The 17,500-nt window shown below is 44.8% G+C and overlaps 3 protein-coding genes across 7 annotated transcripts in view; 2 read left to right on the plus strand and 1 right to left on the minus strand.

Annotated features, from left to right (window-relative positions):
• sema7a (semaphorin 7A (JohnMiltonHagen blood group)) overlaps positions 1 to 436 on the minus strand; it is a 128,571-nt gene extending 128,135 nt beyond the window's left edge. The window contains exon 1 of the mRNA XM_082968229.1: positions 35 to 436. Coding sequence (XP_082824355.1) covers positions 35 to 119 — 85 coding nt within the window. The 5' untranslated portion in view covers positions 120 to 436. The remainder of the gene's footprint in view (positions 1 to 34) is intronic.
• A 2,848-nt stretch (positions 437 to 3,284) lies between these two features.
• neil1 (nei-like DNA glycosylase 1) lies at positions 3,285 to 16,534 on the plus strand. Of its 4 annotated transcripts, none has more exons than XM_014170437.3 (10): positions 3,285 to 3,391; positions 4,368 to 4,598; positions 4,746 to 4,994; positions 11,762 to 11,881; positions 12,163 to 12,313; positions 13,105 to 13,198; positions 15,573 to 15,694; positions 15,773 to 15,800; positions 15,908 to 15,978; positions 16,063 to 16,534. In XM_014170437.3, the coding sequence occupies exons 2-10, from the start codon at positions 4,378 to 4,380 to the stop codon at positions 16,162 to 16,164; spliced, it is 1,158 nt and encodes a 385-aa protein (XP_014025912.1). In that variant the 5' UTR covers positions 3,285 to 3,391; positions 4,368 to 4,377; the 3' UTR covers positions 16,165 to 16,534. The 4 variants fall into 4 exon arrangements, with proteins under 4 accessions (XP_014025912.1, XP_014025914.1, XP_014025913.1 ...); XM_014170436.3 differs by having other exon boundaries at positions 3,288 to 3,391; positions 4,376 to 4,598; XM_014170439.3 differs by lacking the exon at positions 4,746 to 4,994.
• Positions 8,049 to 11,755, plus strand: LOC145863044 (uncharacterized). 2 transcript variants are annotated; one of them, XM_082968231.1, is made up of 2 exons: positions 8,049 to 10,919; positions 11,163 to 11,755. In XM_082968231.1, the coding sequence occupies exons 1-2, from the start codon at positions 8,504 to 8,506 to the stop codon at positions 11,720 to 11,722; spliced, it is 2,976 nt and encodes a 991-aa protein (XP_082824357.1). In that variant the 5' UTR covers positions 8,049 to 8,503; the 3' UTR covers positions 11,723 to 11,755. The 2 variants fall into 2 exon arrangements, with proteins under 2 accessions (XP_082824357.1, XP_082824356.1); XM_082968230.1 differs by having other exon boundaries at positions 8,050 to 9,758; positions 9,894 to 11,755.
• Positions 16,535 to 17,500: the final 966 nt, after the last annotated feature.

The raw sequence follows: 17,500 nt of genomic DNA on the forward strand, positions 1-17,500 counted from the left end.
GTACAGCAGGTCAAAGTAATACATGTATTTTTACCTTGTCTCAAGACGAGTCTCGGTATATCCCTCACACCTCGACTAAATGGAAAATGGATCAAAGCAAGAAAAACAAGCAATTTCATGTTCGCTTTGAGTCGCTGGTCAAATTACTCTGAACAATTCATCGGTGTCGCCATGACGACGGTGTAGTCTCAATGCGTTTGATGAACGTGGATATTTGAAAATCCGTTGCTGTCCTGTCCGGTCCGGTCTCCTCTGCGTTTGTCGCTTACACTGGGGGGGATATAACCGATTCAGCGCTGACGGTGTACGCAACTCCGTGTGTGGTGCTTGTAATCCGCCTCTCTTCACTCCGGGTTCAACGTTTTTGTCCCGACTACGATCACTTTATAAATCTAAACGTTACTGCTAAAATACATTTTAAATATATATATATATATATATATATACTTCTAAAATAACTACCATCACTTTACAAATCTAAACGTTCCTGCTAAAATACATTAAAAAACAATATATATATATATACTTCTAAAATAACTACCATCACTTTACAAATCTAAACGTTACTGCTAAAATAAAAAATAAAAACACTTTTAAAATAACTACCAGCACTTTACAAATCTAAACGTTACTACTAAAATATATAAAAAAACGTATATTTCTATCTTGGTTTTATTTCGATAAGGTGAGCCATATGTTGTTGCTTGCCATTACTAGTTAGCTATACAGCTGAGTGTTTGATAGATCCGTCTGGATAAGACTTAAATCAACAAATGAAACGCTATAGATGGCTATATAAAACAAAACAAAAACAATCCGTTGATAACGTTAGCTAGCTAGCTAGCTAGCCATCTGTTTGTTGCCAGGGAAACTAAACAAAGACCAGAGAGAAAGCGAGACACCCAACTCCCTCGTTTTATTTGGTCGAGCGGGCGGGAGGGAGGAGACGATTCGAGTCATCTCGCCGCCTGTTAATTAAAGCATGTTTCCACCAGTTTAAAGTGGATTACATTAGGAATCAGACTGCCTCCCTGGTGTGGTGTGATGAAGGTGGCCCTTGCTCTGTCAGACGGCTCAAAACAAAAGTAGTGTAGTATTAGTATTGTGTAGTAATTAGTAGGATTCGGTGTTTTTCCTATGTGATTGCTTTTGATTTAAAAAAAAAAAACGCTTTATCTGCTTTTCCCAATGAAAACGAGTTCTTAGATTAATTACGGTTTGATTTGTGAAGGGAGCTTCGCCCCAATAACTGAGTGTATAAGTAGACCAGAGCCAGCTGGAAGCCAGAAAGCTTGCTCACATGAGAGAGGAAATGCCCACCCATACAGACAGGAACCTTGACCATTTTTGTTCATTGGTAAACGGCCTGAGTAAACCATCTTATTTATCCACCATCTTTGAATTAAAGTGTTCTTGCCGAAAACAGCGCTTTGGCTAAAAAGAGTAAGGTTTAGCTAACTAGCTACACATTGAACCAGAATCTGGGCAAGAGGAGACGATGCATAGACTGTATGATTTTAAAGATCTTATGCCGTGTTCAAAACAACTGGGAACTCGGAAATCTCGGACTTCGATGCGTTCAAGACAACTGGGAACTCAGAAAAAAACTAGCTCAGACTGGGGAAATCATTTTGAACTGTCAAACAACTCAGAATTCCAACTCGGGAACTCTGGCATCTTTCTAGAGCTCAGAATTTCCGACCTGAAGATCACTGATGTCATTTTATTTATTTATTTCACCTTTATTTAACCAGGTAGGCTAGTTGAGAACAAGTTTTCATTTACAACTGCGACCTGGCCAAGATAAAGCAAAGCAGTTCGACAACATACAAAAACACAGAGTTACACATGGAGTAAAACAAACATACAGTCAATAATACAGTAGAAAAATAAGTCTATATACAATGTGAGCAAATGAGGTGAGATAAGGGAGGTAAAGGCAATAAATAGGCCATGGTGGCAAAGTAAATACAATATAGCAAGTAAAACACTGGAATGGTAGATTTGTAGTGGAAGAAAGTGCAAAGTAGAAATAGAAATAATGGGGTGCAAAGGAGCAAAATAAATAAATACAGTAGGGGAAGAGGGTAGTTGTTTGTGCTAAATTATAGATGGGCTATGATCAGGTGCAGTGATCTGTGAGCTGCTCTGACAGCTGGTGCTTAAAGCTAGTGAGGGAGATAAGTGTTTCCAGTTTCAGAGATCATGATTTGACCACGTATTTTTCTGAGTTCCCAGTTGTGTTGAATGCACCAATATGCCACGATTTTGCCATCTCAGACAAAATGTCCATGTCGTGGGGAAATTCAGGCCGTACGTAAACAATTGTTGGAGGTCTTGGCTGGTTCAGTGTGACAGGGTCTGCTGGTTCAGTGAGACAGGGTCTAGGTCTGCTGGTTCAGTACCACTATGTCTTGGCTCCTCGTTCAGTGAGACAGGGTCTAGGTCTGCTGGTTCAGTACCACTACGTCTTGTCTCCTCGTTCAGTGAGACAGGGTCTGGGTCTGCTGGTTCAGTGAGACAGGGTCTAGGTCTGCTGGTTCAGTACCACTACGTCTTGGCTCCTCGTTCAGTGAGACAGGGTCTAGGTCTGCTGGTTCAGTACCACTACGTCTTGTCTCCTCGTTCAGTGAGACAGGGTCTGGGTCTGCTGGTTCAGTGAGACAGGGTCTAGGTCTGCTGGTTCAGTACCACTACGTCTTGGCTCCTCGTTCAGTGAGACAGGGTCTAGGTCTGCTGGTTCAGTACCACAATGTCTTGGCTCCTCGTTCAGTGAGACAGGGTCTGGGTCTGCTGGTTCAGTGAGACAGGGTCCAGGTCTGCTGGTTCAGTACCACTATGTCTTGGCTCCTCGTTCAGTGAGACAGGGTCTAGGTCTGCTGGTTCAGTACCACTATGTCTTGGCTCCTCGTTCAGTGAGACAGGGTCTTGGCTCCTCGTTCAGTGAGACAGGGTCTAGGTCTGCTGGTTCAGTACCACTATGTCTTGGCTCCTCGTTCAGTGAGACAGGGTCTTGGCTCCTCGTTCAGTGAGACAGGGTCTTGGCTCCTCGTTCAGTGAGACAGGGTCCAGGTCTGCTGGTTCAGTACCACTACGTCTTGGCTGGTTTTACGTGTGTATGATTGTTAATAATATGATAATGTATTTCTCATGTCTTCATCTGTTGTATGTTTTTCCTTGAAAAAAAAATAATTACAATTTTTGAAACGAACTAATGTTTTTTTTATTTTTATACAATTGACCCTAATTTGATTAAGGTTGTGATGTAGAACTACAAGTCCCATGTGCCATTGGGCTCGCTATGTAATTCTGCTGCAGGTCGACCAAGCATGTTCACTCTGTTGGTGTGTTGATGTCAATTCCCCTCGCTGTTTCTGGGAGCAGCACACAGGTAAAACAATAAATATTCCTTAGAAACATTGTTCATTGATAATAAACTGGGAAACATCATTTTATAATTGTATAGCATGTCCAACACCAACGTGTGTAAGTTAGTGGTGTGCTTCAAATATCGTACCTCGCTATGTAATTTAGTGACCGCACTACGACGTTATATAACTTGTTGTTTGGTAACATCCATGTGCCTGTTAGCTCATGTCCATTCATGCATGTTAGCAGTAACTTTTGTATATAGCTTTGCATGCAAGTTACCCGTAAATTAGTTCTCGCCTGTTACAAATTGCAAGACATGTCAACACTGTTAATTGTAAAAACTGTGAAAGTTAGCTACCTAGTTAACTAACTAACGTTACATCACAGATACATCGACTTTGATTACATAGTTGATCCGCCCATAGTGCGTGTAGAAACGGATTCCTGTTCTCTATCTGGTCCCCTTGTCCTTCTCTATCTGCCCCCCCACCCCCCCCCTTGTTCTTCTCTGTTTCTCTATCTGTCCTTCTCTATCTGGCCCTATGTCCCCCTCTCTACCCCCCCCCCCCCCCCCTTTCCCTCTCGATTTGTCCCGTTTCTGTCTCTGCCCCTGTCTCTCTGTGTCTCTTTTCCCTCTCCTACCTCTGTCTCCCTCTATCCCCTGTCCCTCTCCATTTGTCCCTCTCTCTCTGTCCCTCTCTCTCTGTCCCCCTTTCCCTCTCAATCTGTCCCGTTTCTGTCTCTGCCCCTGTCTCTCTCTCTCTCTCTGTCCCGCTGTGTCTCCTTTCCCTCTCCTACCCCTGTCCCCCTCTATCCCCTGTCCCTCTCCATTTGTCCCTCTCTCTCTGTCCCCCTCTATCCCCTGTCCCTCTCCATTTGTCCCTCTCTCTCTGTCCCCCTCTATCCCCTGTCCCTCTCCATTTGTCCCTCTCTCTCTGTCCCCCTCTATCCCCTGTCCCTCTCCATTTGTCCCTCTCTCTCTATCCCTTCTTCAGAACCACAGCCATGCCTGAGGGTCCAGAGTTACACTTGGCCAGTCTGTTTGTCAACAGGATGTGTGAAGGGGTGGTCTTCACCGGCCCAGTAGAAAAATCAGAGGTCAGTAAGAACCCCGAGGTCTCCTTCTCCTGCCCGGCTTACACCATCGTCGCCACCTCCAGAGGCAAGGAGGTCCGCCTCACTCTAACCCCCCAGAAGAGTGACTCTACCCTGGGGAGATGCAGGCGGTAGGTAACCTAGAAGTTAGAGGCGGAATAATCGCCACAAGGTTACTGGTTCAAGGTTACTGGGTTTTTTTTTTGTGGTGGTGAACCAAAAATACAAAGTTACTTTGAAAGATGGACAATTTAAGTACAATTGTATTATATTGTCAGGGTGAAGGCAGGTCAGACCATCCAGGTCGGGACCATGGACATCGTCTTCCGTTTCGGGATGTCTGGATTCTTCCGTTTCACCACGGAGGCGGAGCTTCCTAAACATTCCCACCTGCGGTTCTACACCAATGAGAAGCCCCGTAGGGTACTGAGCTTTGTGGACACACGCCGTTTTGGCAGCTGGCAACCCGACGGGACCTGGCAACCCAACCGAGGGCCCTGTATCATGTTTGAGTACCTGAGCTTCAGGTGGCTACAGATCCCTTGGGATTAGATACTATTAGAATAACAACAGGGCTACAGATCCCTTGGGATTAGATACTATTAGAATAACAACAGGGCTACAGATCCCTTGGGATTAGCTACTATTAGAATAACAACAGGGCTACAGATCCCTTGGGATTAGATACTATTAGAATAACAACAGGGCTACAGATCCCTTGGGATTAGATACTATTAGAATAACAACAGGGCTACAGATCCCTTGGGATTAGATACTATTAGAATAACAACAGGGCTACAGATCCCTTGGGATTAGATACTATTAGAACAACAACAGGGCTACAGATCCCTTGGGATTAGATACTATTAGAATAACAACAGGGCTACAGATCCCTTGGGATTAGATACTATTAGAATAACAACAGGGCTACAGATCCCTTGGGATTAGATACTATTAGAATAACAACAGGGCTACAGATCCCTTGGGATTAGATACTATTAGAATAACAACAGGGCTACAGATCCCTTGGGATTAGATACTATTAGAATAACAACAGGGCTACAGATCCCTTGGGATTAGATACTATTAGAATAACAACAGGGCTACAGATCCCTTGGGATTAGATACTATTAGAATAACAACAGGGCTACAGATCCCTTGGGATTAGATACTATTAGAATAACAACAGGGCTACAGATCCCTTGGGATTAGATACTATTAGAATAACAACAGGGCTACAGATCCCTTGGGATTAGATACTATTAGAATAACAACAGGGCTACAGATCCCTTGGGATTAGATACTATTAGAATAACAACAGGGCTACAGATCCCTTGGGATTAGATACTATTAGAATAACAACAGGGCTACAGATCCCTTGGGATTAGATACTATTAGAATAACAACAGGGCTACAGATCCCTTGGGATTAGATACTATTAGAATAACAACAGGGCTCAGATCCCTTGGGATTAGATACTATTAGAATAACAACAGGGCTACAGATCCCTTGGGATTAGATACTATTAGAATAACAACAGGGCTACAGATCCCTTGGGATTAGATACTATTAGAATAACAACAGGGCTACAGATCCCTTGGGATTAGATACTATTAGAATAACAACAGGGCTACAGATCCCTTGGGATTAGATACTATTAGAATAACAACAGGGCTACAGATCCCTTGGGATTAGATACTATTAGAATAACAACAGGGCTACAGATCCCTTGGGATTAGATACTATTAGAATAACAACAGGGCTACAGATCCCTTGGGATTAGATACTATTAGAATAACAACAGGGCTACAGATCCCTTGGGATTAGATACTATTAGAATAACAACAGGGCTACAGATCCCTTGGGATTAGCTACTATTAGAATAACAACAGGGCTACAGATCCCTTGGGATTAGTACTATTAGAATAACAACAGGGCTACAGATCCCTTGGGATTAGATACTATTAGAATAACAACAGGGCTACAGATCCCTTGGGATTAGATACTATTAGAATAACAACAGGGCTACAGATCCCTTGGGATTAGATACTATTAGAATAACAACAGGGCTACAGATCCCTTGGGATTAGATACTATTAGAATAACAACAGGGCTACAGATCCCTTGGGATTAGATACTATTAGAATAACAACAGGGCTACAGATCCCTTGGGATTAGATACTATTAGAATAACAACAGGGCTACAGATCCCTTGGGATTAGATACTATTAGAATAACAACAGGGCTACAGATCCCTTGGGATTAGATACTATTAGAATAACAACAGGGCTACAGATCCCTTGGGATTAGATACTATTAGAATAACAACAGGGCTACAGATCCCTTGGGATTAGATACTATTAGAATAACAACAGGGCTACAGATCCCTTGGGATTAGATACTATTAGAATAACAACAGGGCTACAGATCCCTTGGGATTAGATACTATTAGAATAACAACAGGGCTACAGATCCCTTGGGATTAGATACTATTAGAATAACAACAGGGCTTCAGATCCCTTGGGATTAGATACTATTAGAATAACAACAGGGCTACAGATCCCTTGGGATTAGATACTATTAGAACAACAACAGGGCTACAGATCCCTTGGGATTAGATACTATTAGAATAACAACAGGGCTACAGATCCCTTGGGATTAGATACTATTAGAATAACAACAGGGCTACAGATCCCTTGGGATTAGATACTATTAGAATAACAACAGGGCTACAGATCCCTTGGGATTAGATACTATTAGAATAACAACAGGGCTACAGATCCCTTGGGATTAGATACTATTAGAATAACAACAGGGCTACAGATCCCTTGGGATTAGATACTATTAGAATAACAACAGGGCTACAGATCCCTTGGGATTAGATACTATTAGAATAACAACAGGGCTACAGATCCCTTGGGATTAGATACTATTAGAATAACAACAGGGCTACAGATCCCTTGGGATTAGATACTATTAGAATAACAACAGGGCTACAGATCCCTTGGGATTAGATACTATTAGAATAACAACAGGGCTACAGATCCCTTGGGATTAGATACTATTAGAATAACAACAGGGCTACAGATCCCTTGGGATTAGATACTATTAGAATAACCACAGGGCTACAGATCCCTTGGGATTAGATACTATTAGAATAACAACAGGGCTACAGATCCCTTGGGATTAGATACTATTAGAATAACAACAGGGCTACAGATCCCTTGGGATTAGATACTATTAGAATAACAACAGGGCTACAGATCCCTTGGGATTAGCTACTATTAGAATAACAACAGGGCTACAGATCCCTTGGGATTAGATACTATTAGAATAACAACAGGGCTACAGATCCCTTGGGATTAGATACTATTAGAATAACAACAGGGCTACAGATCCCTTGGGATTAGATACTATTAGAATAACAACAGGGCTACAGATCCCTTGGGATTAGATACTATTAGAATAACAACAGGGCTACAGATCCCTTGGGATTAGATACTATTAGAATAACAACAGGGCTACAGATCCCTTGGGATTAGATACTATTAGAATAACAACAGGGCTACAGATCCCTTGGGATTAGATACTATTAGAATAACAACAGGGCTACAGATCCCTTGGGATTAGATACTATTAGAATAACAACAGGGCTACAGATCCCTTGGGATTAGATACTATTAGAATAACAACAGGGCTACAGATCCCTTGGGATTAGATACTATTAGAATAACAACAGGGCTACAGATCCCTTGGGATTAGATACTATTAGAATAACAACAGGGCTACAGATCCCTTGGGATTAGATACTATTAGAACAACAACAGGGCTACAGATCCCTTGGGATTAGATACTATTAGAATAACAACAGGGCTACAGATCCCTTGGGATTAGATACTATTAGAATAACAACAGGGCTACAGATCCCTTGGGATTAGATACTATTAGAACAACAGGGGTATAGTGCGAAACATCAACATTAAACCGTCTTCTCTAAATCACCTGTTCTTGTTTAATCCTCCCACCATCAGTTCAGATGGCGACCCAAGGTTTCAGGGTTCAGATGGCGATCCAAGGTTTCAGGGTTCAGATGGCGACCCAAGGTTTCAGGGTTCAGATGGCGACCCACGGTTTCAGGGTTCAGATGGCGACCCAAGGTTTCAGGGTTCAGATGGCGACCCAAGGTTTCAGGGTTCAGATGGCGACCCAAGGTTTCAGGGTTCAGATGGCGACCCAAGGTTTCAGGGTTCAGATGGCGACCCAAGGTTTCAGGGTTCAGATGGCGACCCAAGGTTTCAGGGTTCAGATGGCGACCCAAGGTTTCAGGGTTCAGATGGCGACCCAAGGTTTCAGGGTTCAGATGGCGACCCAAGGTTTCAGGGTTCAGATGGCGACCCAAGGTTTCAGGGTTCAGATGGCGATCCACGGTTTCAGGGTTCAGATGGCGACCCAAGGTTTCAGGGTTCAGATGGCGACCCAAGGTTTCAGGGTTCAGATGGCGACCCAAGGTTTCAGGGTTCAGATGGCGACCCACGGTTTCAGGGTTCAGATGGCGACCCAAGGTTTCAGGGTTCAGATGGCGACCCAAGGTTTCAGGGTTCAGATGGCGACCCAAGGTTTCAGGGTTCAGATGGCGACCCAAGGTTTCAGGGTTCAGATGGCGACCCAAGGTTTCAGGGTTCAGATGGCGACCCAAGGTTTCAGGGTTCAGATGGCGACCCAAGGTTTCAGGGTTCAGATGGCGACCCAAGGTCTCAGGGTTCAGATGGCGACCCAAGGTTTCAGGGTTCAGATGGCGACCCAAGGTTTCAGGGTTCAGATGGCGACCCAAGGTTTCAGGGTTCAGATGGCGACCCAAGGTTTCAGGGTTCAGATGGCGACCCAAGGTTTCAGGGTTCAGATGGCGATCCAAGGTTTCAGGGTTCAGATGGCGACCCAAGGTTTCAGGGTTCAGATGGCGACCCAAGGTTTCAGGGTTCAGATGGCGACCCAAGGTTTCAGGGTTCAGATGGCGACCCAAGGTTTCAGGGTTCAGATGGCGACCCAAGGTCTCAGGGTTCAGATGGCGACCCAAGGTCTCAGGGTTCAGATGGCGACCCAAGGTCTCAGGGTTCAGATGGCGACCCAAGGTTTCAGGGTTCAGATGGCGACTCAAGGTTTCAGGGTTCAGATGGCGACCCAAGGTTTCAGGGTTCAGATGGCGACCCAAGGTTTCAGGGTTCAGATGGCGACCCAAGGTTTCAGGGTTCAGATGGCGACCCAAGGTCTCAGGGTTCAGATGGCGACCCAAGGTTTCAGGGTTCAGATGGCGACCCAAGGTTTCAGGGTTCAGATGGCGACCCAAGGTTTCAGGGTTCAGATGGCGACCCAAGGTTTCAGGGTTCAGATGGCGACCCAAGGTTTCAGGGTTCAGATGGCGACCCAAGGTCTCAGGGTTCAGATGGCGACCCAAGGTCTCAGGGTTCAGATGGCGACCCAAGGTTTCAGGGTTCAGATGGCGACCCAAGGTCTCAGGGTTCAGATGGCGACCCAAGGTCTCAGGGTTCAGATGGCGACCCAAGGTCTCAGGGTTCAGATGGCGACCCAAGGTCTCAGGGTTCAGATGGCGACCCAAGGTTTCAGGGTTCAGATGGCGATCCAAGGTTTCAGGGTTCAGATGGCGACCCAAGGTTTCAGGGTTCAGATGGCGATCCAAGGTTTCAGGGTTCAGATGGCGACCCACGGTTTCAGGGTTCAGATGGCGACCCAAGGTTTCAGGGTTCAGATGGCGACCCAAGGTTTCAGGGTTCAGATGGCGACCCAAGGTTTCAGGGTTCAGATGGCGACCCAAGGTTTCAGGGTTCAGATGGCGACCCAAGGTTTCAGGGTTCAGATGGCGACCCAAGGTTTCAGGGTTCAGATGGCGACCCAAGGTTTCAGGGTTCAGATGGCGACCCAAGGTTTCAGGGTTCAGATGGCGACCCAAGGTTTCAGGGTTCAGATGGCGACCCAAGGTTTCAGGGTTCAGATGGCGACCCAAGGTTTCAGGGTTCAGATGGCGACCCACGGTTTCAGGGTTCAGATGGCGACCCAAGGTTTCAGGGTTCAGATGGCGACCCAAGGTTTCAGGGTTCAGATGGCGACCCAAGGTTTCAGGGTTCAGATGGCGACCCACGGTTTCAGGGTTCAGATGGCGACCCAAGGTTTCAGGGTTCAGATGGCGACCCAAGGTTTCAGGGTTCAGATGGCGACCCAAGGTTTCAGGGTTCAGATGGCGACCCAAGGTTTCAGGGTTCAGATGGCGACCCAAGGTTTCAGGGTTCAGATGGCGACCCAAGGTTTCAGGGTTCAGATGGCGACCCAAGGTTTCAGGGTTCAGATGGCGACCCAAGGTCTCAGGGTTCAGATGGCGACCCAAGGTTTCAGGGTTCAGATGGCGACCCAAGGTCTCAGGGTTCAGATGGCGACCCAAGGTTTCAGGGTTCAGATGGCGACCCAAGGTTTCAGGGTTCAGATGGCGACCCAAGGTTTCAGGGTTCAGATGGCGACCCAAGGTTTCAGGGATCAGATGGCGACCCAAGGTTTCAGGGTTCAGATGGCGACCCAAGGTTTCAGGGTTCAGATGGCGACCCAAGGTTTCAGGGTTCAGATGGCGACCCAAGGTTTCAGGGTTCAGATGGCGACCCAAGGTTTCAGGGTTCAGATGGCGACCCAAGGTCTCAGGGTTCAGATGGCGACCCAAGGTCTCAGGGTTCAGATGGCGACCCAAGGTTTCAGGGTTCAGATGGCGACCCAAGGTCTCAGGGTTCAGATGGCGACCCAAGGTCTCAGGGTTCAGATGGCGACCCAAGGTCTCAGGGTTCAGATGGCGACCCAAGGTCTCAGGGTTCAGATGGCGACCCAAGGTCTCAGGGTTCAGATGGCGACCCAAGGTCTCAGGGTTCAGATGGCGACCCAAGGTCTCAGGGTTCAGATGGCGACCCAAGGTCTCAGGGTTCAGATGGCGACCCAAGGTCTCAGGGTTCAGATGGCGACCCATGGTCTCAGGGTTCAGATGGCGACCCAAGGTCTCAGGGTTCAGATGGCGACCCAAGGTCTCAGGGTTCAGATGGCGACCCAAGGTCTCAGGGTTCAGATGGCGACCCAAGGTCTCAGGGTTCAGATGGCGACCCAAGGTCTCAGGGTTCAGATGGCGACCCAAGGTCTCAGGGTTCAGATGGCGACCCAAGGTCTCAGGGTTCAGATGGTACATTTCGTAGAGGATGTGACTATATGACCCACTGTTCTACATTGCTGTACATCGTTTCTGTTCCAGGGAGAATGTCTTGTCCCACATGTCCGACAGAGCGTTCGACCGGCCAATCTGTGAGGCCCTGTTGAACCAGAAGTACTTTAACGGCGTTGGCAACTACCTGAGAGCAGAGATCCTCTTTAGGTGACCCACATCAATCACACTACCCCAACGTCTATGTTAACACGGGATTTAGACTATGATATCGTTTTACTATTAGAACCATGTGTTGTCAGCTATTGTGAGTCAAAAACAAATCTACCAACACCATTGTTGTATACAAGCACATTTTCCAGCTAGGACATTTCTTTCCTTCTCTGATGAATTGTAAAATTCACTAGAATTCTTCGTCCTTATCTTGTGAGAAACAGACCTTCTTTTGATATGAGCGTTAATTAAGATTACTCTTTCTTTTGTTCTATTAGATTAAACATCCCTCCCTTTGTGAAGGCTCGGACGGTTCTGGAAGGACTTCAAACACATCTGTCTGACGAGGACCGGAAGTCGGTTGTTAAAGTGGAGGTCACAGACACTGAGGTCACAGACAAGGTCAAAGAGGAGGTCACAGACAGAGAAGTGAGAGGGCAGGCCAGGCTCACTGACCATTGCATGCTTCACTCCCTGGCTCTTTCCTAATTCCGTTGTGTCTTCTATACTTCCCTCGCTTTTCATTGAAGGAGAAGATCCCAAGGCAAAGAACCCTTTACTACACAGTCTAGCTGATAGCATGCTACGTATAGCATGCTACGTATAGCTGATAGCATGCTACGTATAGCATGCTACGTATAGCTGATAGCATGCTACGTATAGCTGATAGCATGCTACGTATAGCTGATAGCATGCTACGTATAGCTGATAGCATAGCTGGTAGCATGCTACGTATAGCTGATAGCATGCCACGTATAGCTGATAGCATGCTACGTATAGCTGATAGCATGCTACGTATAGCTGATAGCATGCTACGTATAGCAGGTAGCATGCTACGTATAGCTGATAGCATAGCTGGTAGCATGCTACGTATAGCTGATAGCATGCCACGTATAGCTGATAGCATGCTACGTATAGCTGGTATAGCTGATGGCGGTATAGCTGATGGCATGCTGTTCCGCGGTATAGCTGATAGCATGCTGTTCCGCGGTATAGCTGATGGCGCGCTGCTCCGCGGTATAGCTGATGGCGCGCTGCTCCGCGGTATAGCTGATGGCGCGCTGCTCCGCGGTATAGCTGATGGCGCGCTGTTCCGCGGTATAGCTGATGGCGCGCTGTTCCGCGGTATAGCTGATAGCGGTATAGCTGATAGCATGCTGTTACGCGGTAGTCTTTCTGTTATTTATATTCAACTAACTACTGTTTCCTGTGTTGATCAGATCTCAGACAGAGCTGCTGTGAAGGAGGATGAGAGTGAGACTCCTGACCTGCTCAGTCTCTGTCACACAGTACCTCTTGAGGTCATCAAGTTAGGTACAGTAATATACACAGTTTTCCATTTAACTATCGAGTTGTGTGCAGTATCGCTCCGCTGTTTTCTCCATTATAATTTCGCTGTTGTGAAGTTGAGTGCAATATCACTGCCGGCTGTGTTATAACTGAACTGGAATAATCTCTCATAAAAAATTACCTAAACTGGCTTGTTATAAACCCACCTATTTACAAGTCTCAATTTCCTGACAGACACACGCCCACTAGACATTTTTTACGTGACCACCAACCCAGTAACGTTATGAATCAACAGCTCTTGGACAAAAGAAAAGAGATTGCTAATGTAGAAGTCATAGTGACCTCAAGTTTACTGTAATTTCCTTTGTATTTCCTGTTCTGACATCTATTGTTTCAGCTCCATGCTTCCTTCCCACAGCAGGGATTATGAACTGGATTCAGCCCACGGGATCTTTATTGTTGCGGTTTTATAGCTTAATGTCATGTTATTTCACAGACAGTTTGCTGTTTTTAATGTCCTTTTAAGAAGTCACCAGTGCTTACCGCCACGGCTAATAAGATTCCTAGAGGAAATACTGGCACATTCCCTCTGTATGATGACTTTTATTAGGTGTTGTAAAGCTTACGCTTCCTCGCTGTTTAATGTTGGTTGGTTCGTGATATACAGTTAAAGAACAAGAAGCCTCCCCAATTCACCGCTTTATTGACAACGTTTTAATCAGAAACGGGTCTTCGTCAGGTCAAACACACCGAGTGTTCACATCCCAAAATATACACATTTCACCTCACATGACGCATGGTGGATGGCGAAAACAATGTTTATCTGTAATAATTTGATACCAATGAGATGGGCATATATATATATATTAATATAAACTCAGCAAAAAAAGAAACGTCCCTTTTTCAGGACCCTGTCTTTCAAAGATAATTTGTAAAAATCCAAATAACTTCACAGATCTTCATTGTAAAGGGTTTAAACACTGTTTTCACAGTTAGGACACTAAAGAGGCCTTTCTACTGACTCTGAAAAACACCAAAATAAAGATGCCCATGGTCCCTGCTCATCTGCGTGAACGTGCCTTAGGCACGCTGCAAGGAGGTATGAGGACTGCAGATGTGGCCAGGGTAATAAATTGCAATGTCCGTACTGTGAGACACCTAAGACAGCGCTACAGGGAGACAGGACAGACAGCTGATCGTCCTCGCAGTGGCAGACCACGTGTAACACCTGCACAGGATCGGTACATCCGAACATCACACCTGCGGGACAGGTACAGGATGGCAACAACAACTGCCCGAGTTACACCAGGAAAGCACAATCCCTCCATCAGTGCTCAGACTGTCCGCAATAAGCTGAGAGAGGCTGGACTGAGGGCTTGTAGGCCTGTTGTAAGGCAGGTCCTCACCAGACATCAGGGGGCCTTATTGTTCTATACTAGTATTCTTCATTAGCCCAGCACCTATTTGTTTTTAAGGATGTGCGTATAACCACAAACTCTTTTCTATAGAAGACAATGTTTCAAAGCCTTACTCATTTCCTGTCTTTTAGAAGTTCCATTCAGGATATTCTTCTATTTCTAGGATCCCTTCCCTGTATGACTGTTTTCAGGTGGTAACGGTTACAACCCAGAGAGAATAAGGCTATATTTTATTCATGGGTTACGACCCAGAGAGAATAAGGTCTATATTTTATTCATGGGTTACGACCCAGAGAGAATAAGGTCTATATTTTATTCATGGGTTACGACCCAGAGAGAATAAGGTCTATATTTTATTCATGGGTTACGACCCAGAGAGAATAAGGTCTATATTTTATTCATGGGTTACGACCCAGAGAGAATAAGGTCTATATTTTATTCATGGTTTACGACCCAGAGAGAATAAGGTCTATATTTTATTCATGGGTTACGACCCAGAGAGAATAAGGCTATATTTTATTCATGGGTTACGACCCAGAGAGAATAAGGCTATATTTTATTCATGGGTTACGACCCAGAGAGAATAAGGCTATATTTTATTCATGGTTTACGACCCAGAGAGAATAAGGCTATATTTTATTCATGGGTTACGACCCAGAGAGAATAAGGCTATATTTTATTCATGGGTTACGACCCAGAGAGAATAAGGTCTATATTTTATTCATGGGTTACGACCCAGAGAGAATAAGGTCTATATTTTATTCATGGTTTACGACCCAGAGAGAATAAGGTCTATATTTTATTCATGGTTTACGACCCAGAGAGAATAAGGCTATATTTTATTCATGGTTTACGACCCAGAGAGAATAAGGCTATATTTTATTCATGGTTTACGACCCAGAGAGAATAAGGCTATATTTTATTCATGGTTTACGACCCAGAGAGAATAAGGCTATATTTTATTCATGTATTGTGATCAGGTGGTAAAGGTTACGACCCAGAGAAAATGGACTACACTGGCTTTAAATCGTGGCTCCAGTGTTACTTTGTGGACGGGATGAAGTCCATAAGAGATCACAACGGCAGGACTATGTGGTTCAAGGTGAGCGCACACACACACACACACACACGCGTCTGCCTTTTAGACAGCTCATGTAATGATTGTTTTGTCTGGTTTCAGGGAGACCCAGGTCCCATGGCTCCTAAAGGTGAGGCAGTAGCAGAGCCTAAAACAAGCCCAACAGTCTCACGGTATAGAATGAATTAGTAATACCAGTCAAATTCATTGGCTTGATGGCCTCTTCTCATCCTCTAGATGCCAAATCTCCCAAAGCAAAGATGACCGTGAAGAAAGAGGATGACCATGATTATACAGGGGGAAAAAAGGTGAGTTGTGATTGTTTCTCCAGCTACTTTAACTGTACGGTAAAAAAAACACATGAGCACGCCTCCCATCTCATCCCTCATCAGGTAAAGAAGGCCCGCTCGGAGAGCACGATGAAGCCAAAATACAGAAAGGAAACGGTGCAGAAAAAGGAAGTCCCTCGGAGACGAACAGGAAGGAGGAAGTGAAAGTAAACACGCCTCAGCACAGACCAGTGCTGGAGTTGATAAGCTGTAAAGCTTTTTGATAATTTGTCTTTCAACATTGCCTGCATCGTGTGATTTTTTGTAATGATTTTGAATCCCTCCGTGTTCCAGCCCCACAAACGTGGAGTGGGACCAGGAACCGAGCCAGACAGACAGTAGAAGAATATTGTCAATTTTCATGGCAGGAGACAGAAATGTGTATTTTCAATTCAGAAGCTGCCAAGTAGAACAAGCAAGTAGCTGTAGGCATAGAGCTATTACTGAACGGGAAATTTTTTTAAAAAACAAACTGTCCTATGCAAGAGAAATCCCCTTTTTTTGTACCATGTAATAAACGTTTGATATAATTTTAGTCTGCTTGCTTTGAGTGCTGTTTGATGCAAAGGAATATTGAGAGCTGTTTTTAAAGGAATATAAATCCTTCATTTATTTACTTATTTCAACAACATCCCCCGAAAAAAAAAATGCATGGGGTCACCTCTTAAAATTACATGCAGCTTAAACACTACATTAAACGTGTTACAAATCAGCTGTAACTGTCATGCTTTTTAAATGTGACATAACTGACACACCTTCATAAAGGATTTATAGCCGTTCATGCGTTTTGGTACAGCATTGCCAGGATATTGGGTTCGATTCCCGGGACCACCCATGCGTAAACATTCTATTCATGCATGACTAAGTCGCTTTGGATAAAAGCGCGTGCTGAAACGTTTCTAGAAAAGCCCAACCTCTTTTCCTCTTTGGTGTACGGCCAATTTTGGACCTGACCTCAACTTCCCCCACAATGCTGTGCTTCAGGTTGACACTAAAGTGCAGAACATGTTGGTAGGGCGTTTAAAAAATAAATAAAAAAAGTGATTTAAATTTTGAACAAACGCTGTTTTTTCCACAAATTCTGTTTTCTTTGGACATGTATTCCATATACAGTGATTTGCATTGGGGGCATTTATATGACCTAGGAAATAAATATTAAAACCCTCAAGGATCACACATTTTCTCCTAAAATGGCATACCCAAATCTGACTGCCTGTAGCTCATGACCTGAAGCAAGGATATGCATATTCTTGATACCATTTGAAAGGAAACACTTTGAAGTTTGTGGAAATGTGAAGTTAATGTAGGAGAATATAACACATTAGATCTGGTAAGAGATAAATGCAAAGAACCAATCATGCTTTACTCCCCCCCCCCCCCCCCCCCATCTTTGAAATGCTAGAGAGGCCAATATTTGATTTAGGAACTTGGTGCAATTTTGATTTTGGCCACTAGATGGCAGCAATGAATGTGCAAAGTTTTAGACTGATCCAATGAACCA

This window comes from Salmo salar, chromosome 23, assembly GCF_965601325.2.
Source record: "Salmo salar chromosome 23, fSalSal1, whole genome shotgun sequence".
Lineage (NCBI taxonomy): Eukaryota > Metazoa > Chordata > Actinopteri > Salmoniformes > Salmonidae > Salmo > Salmo salar.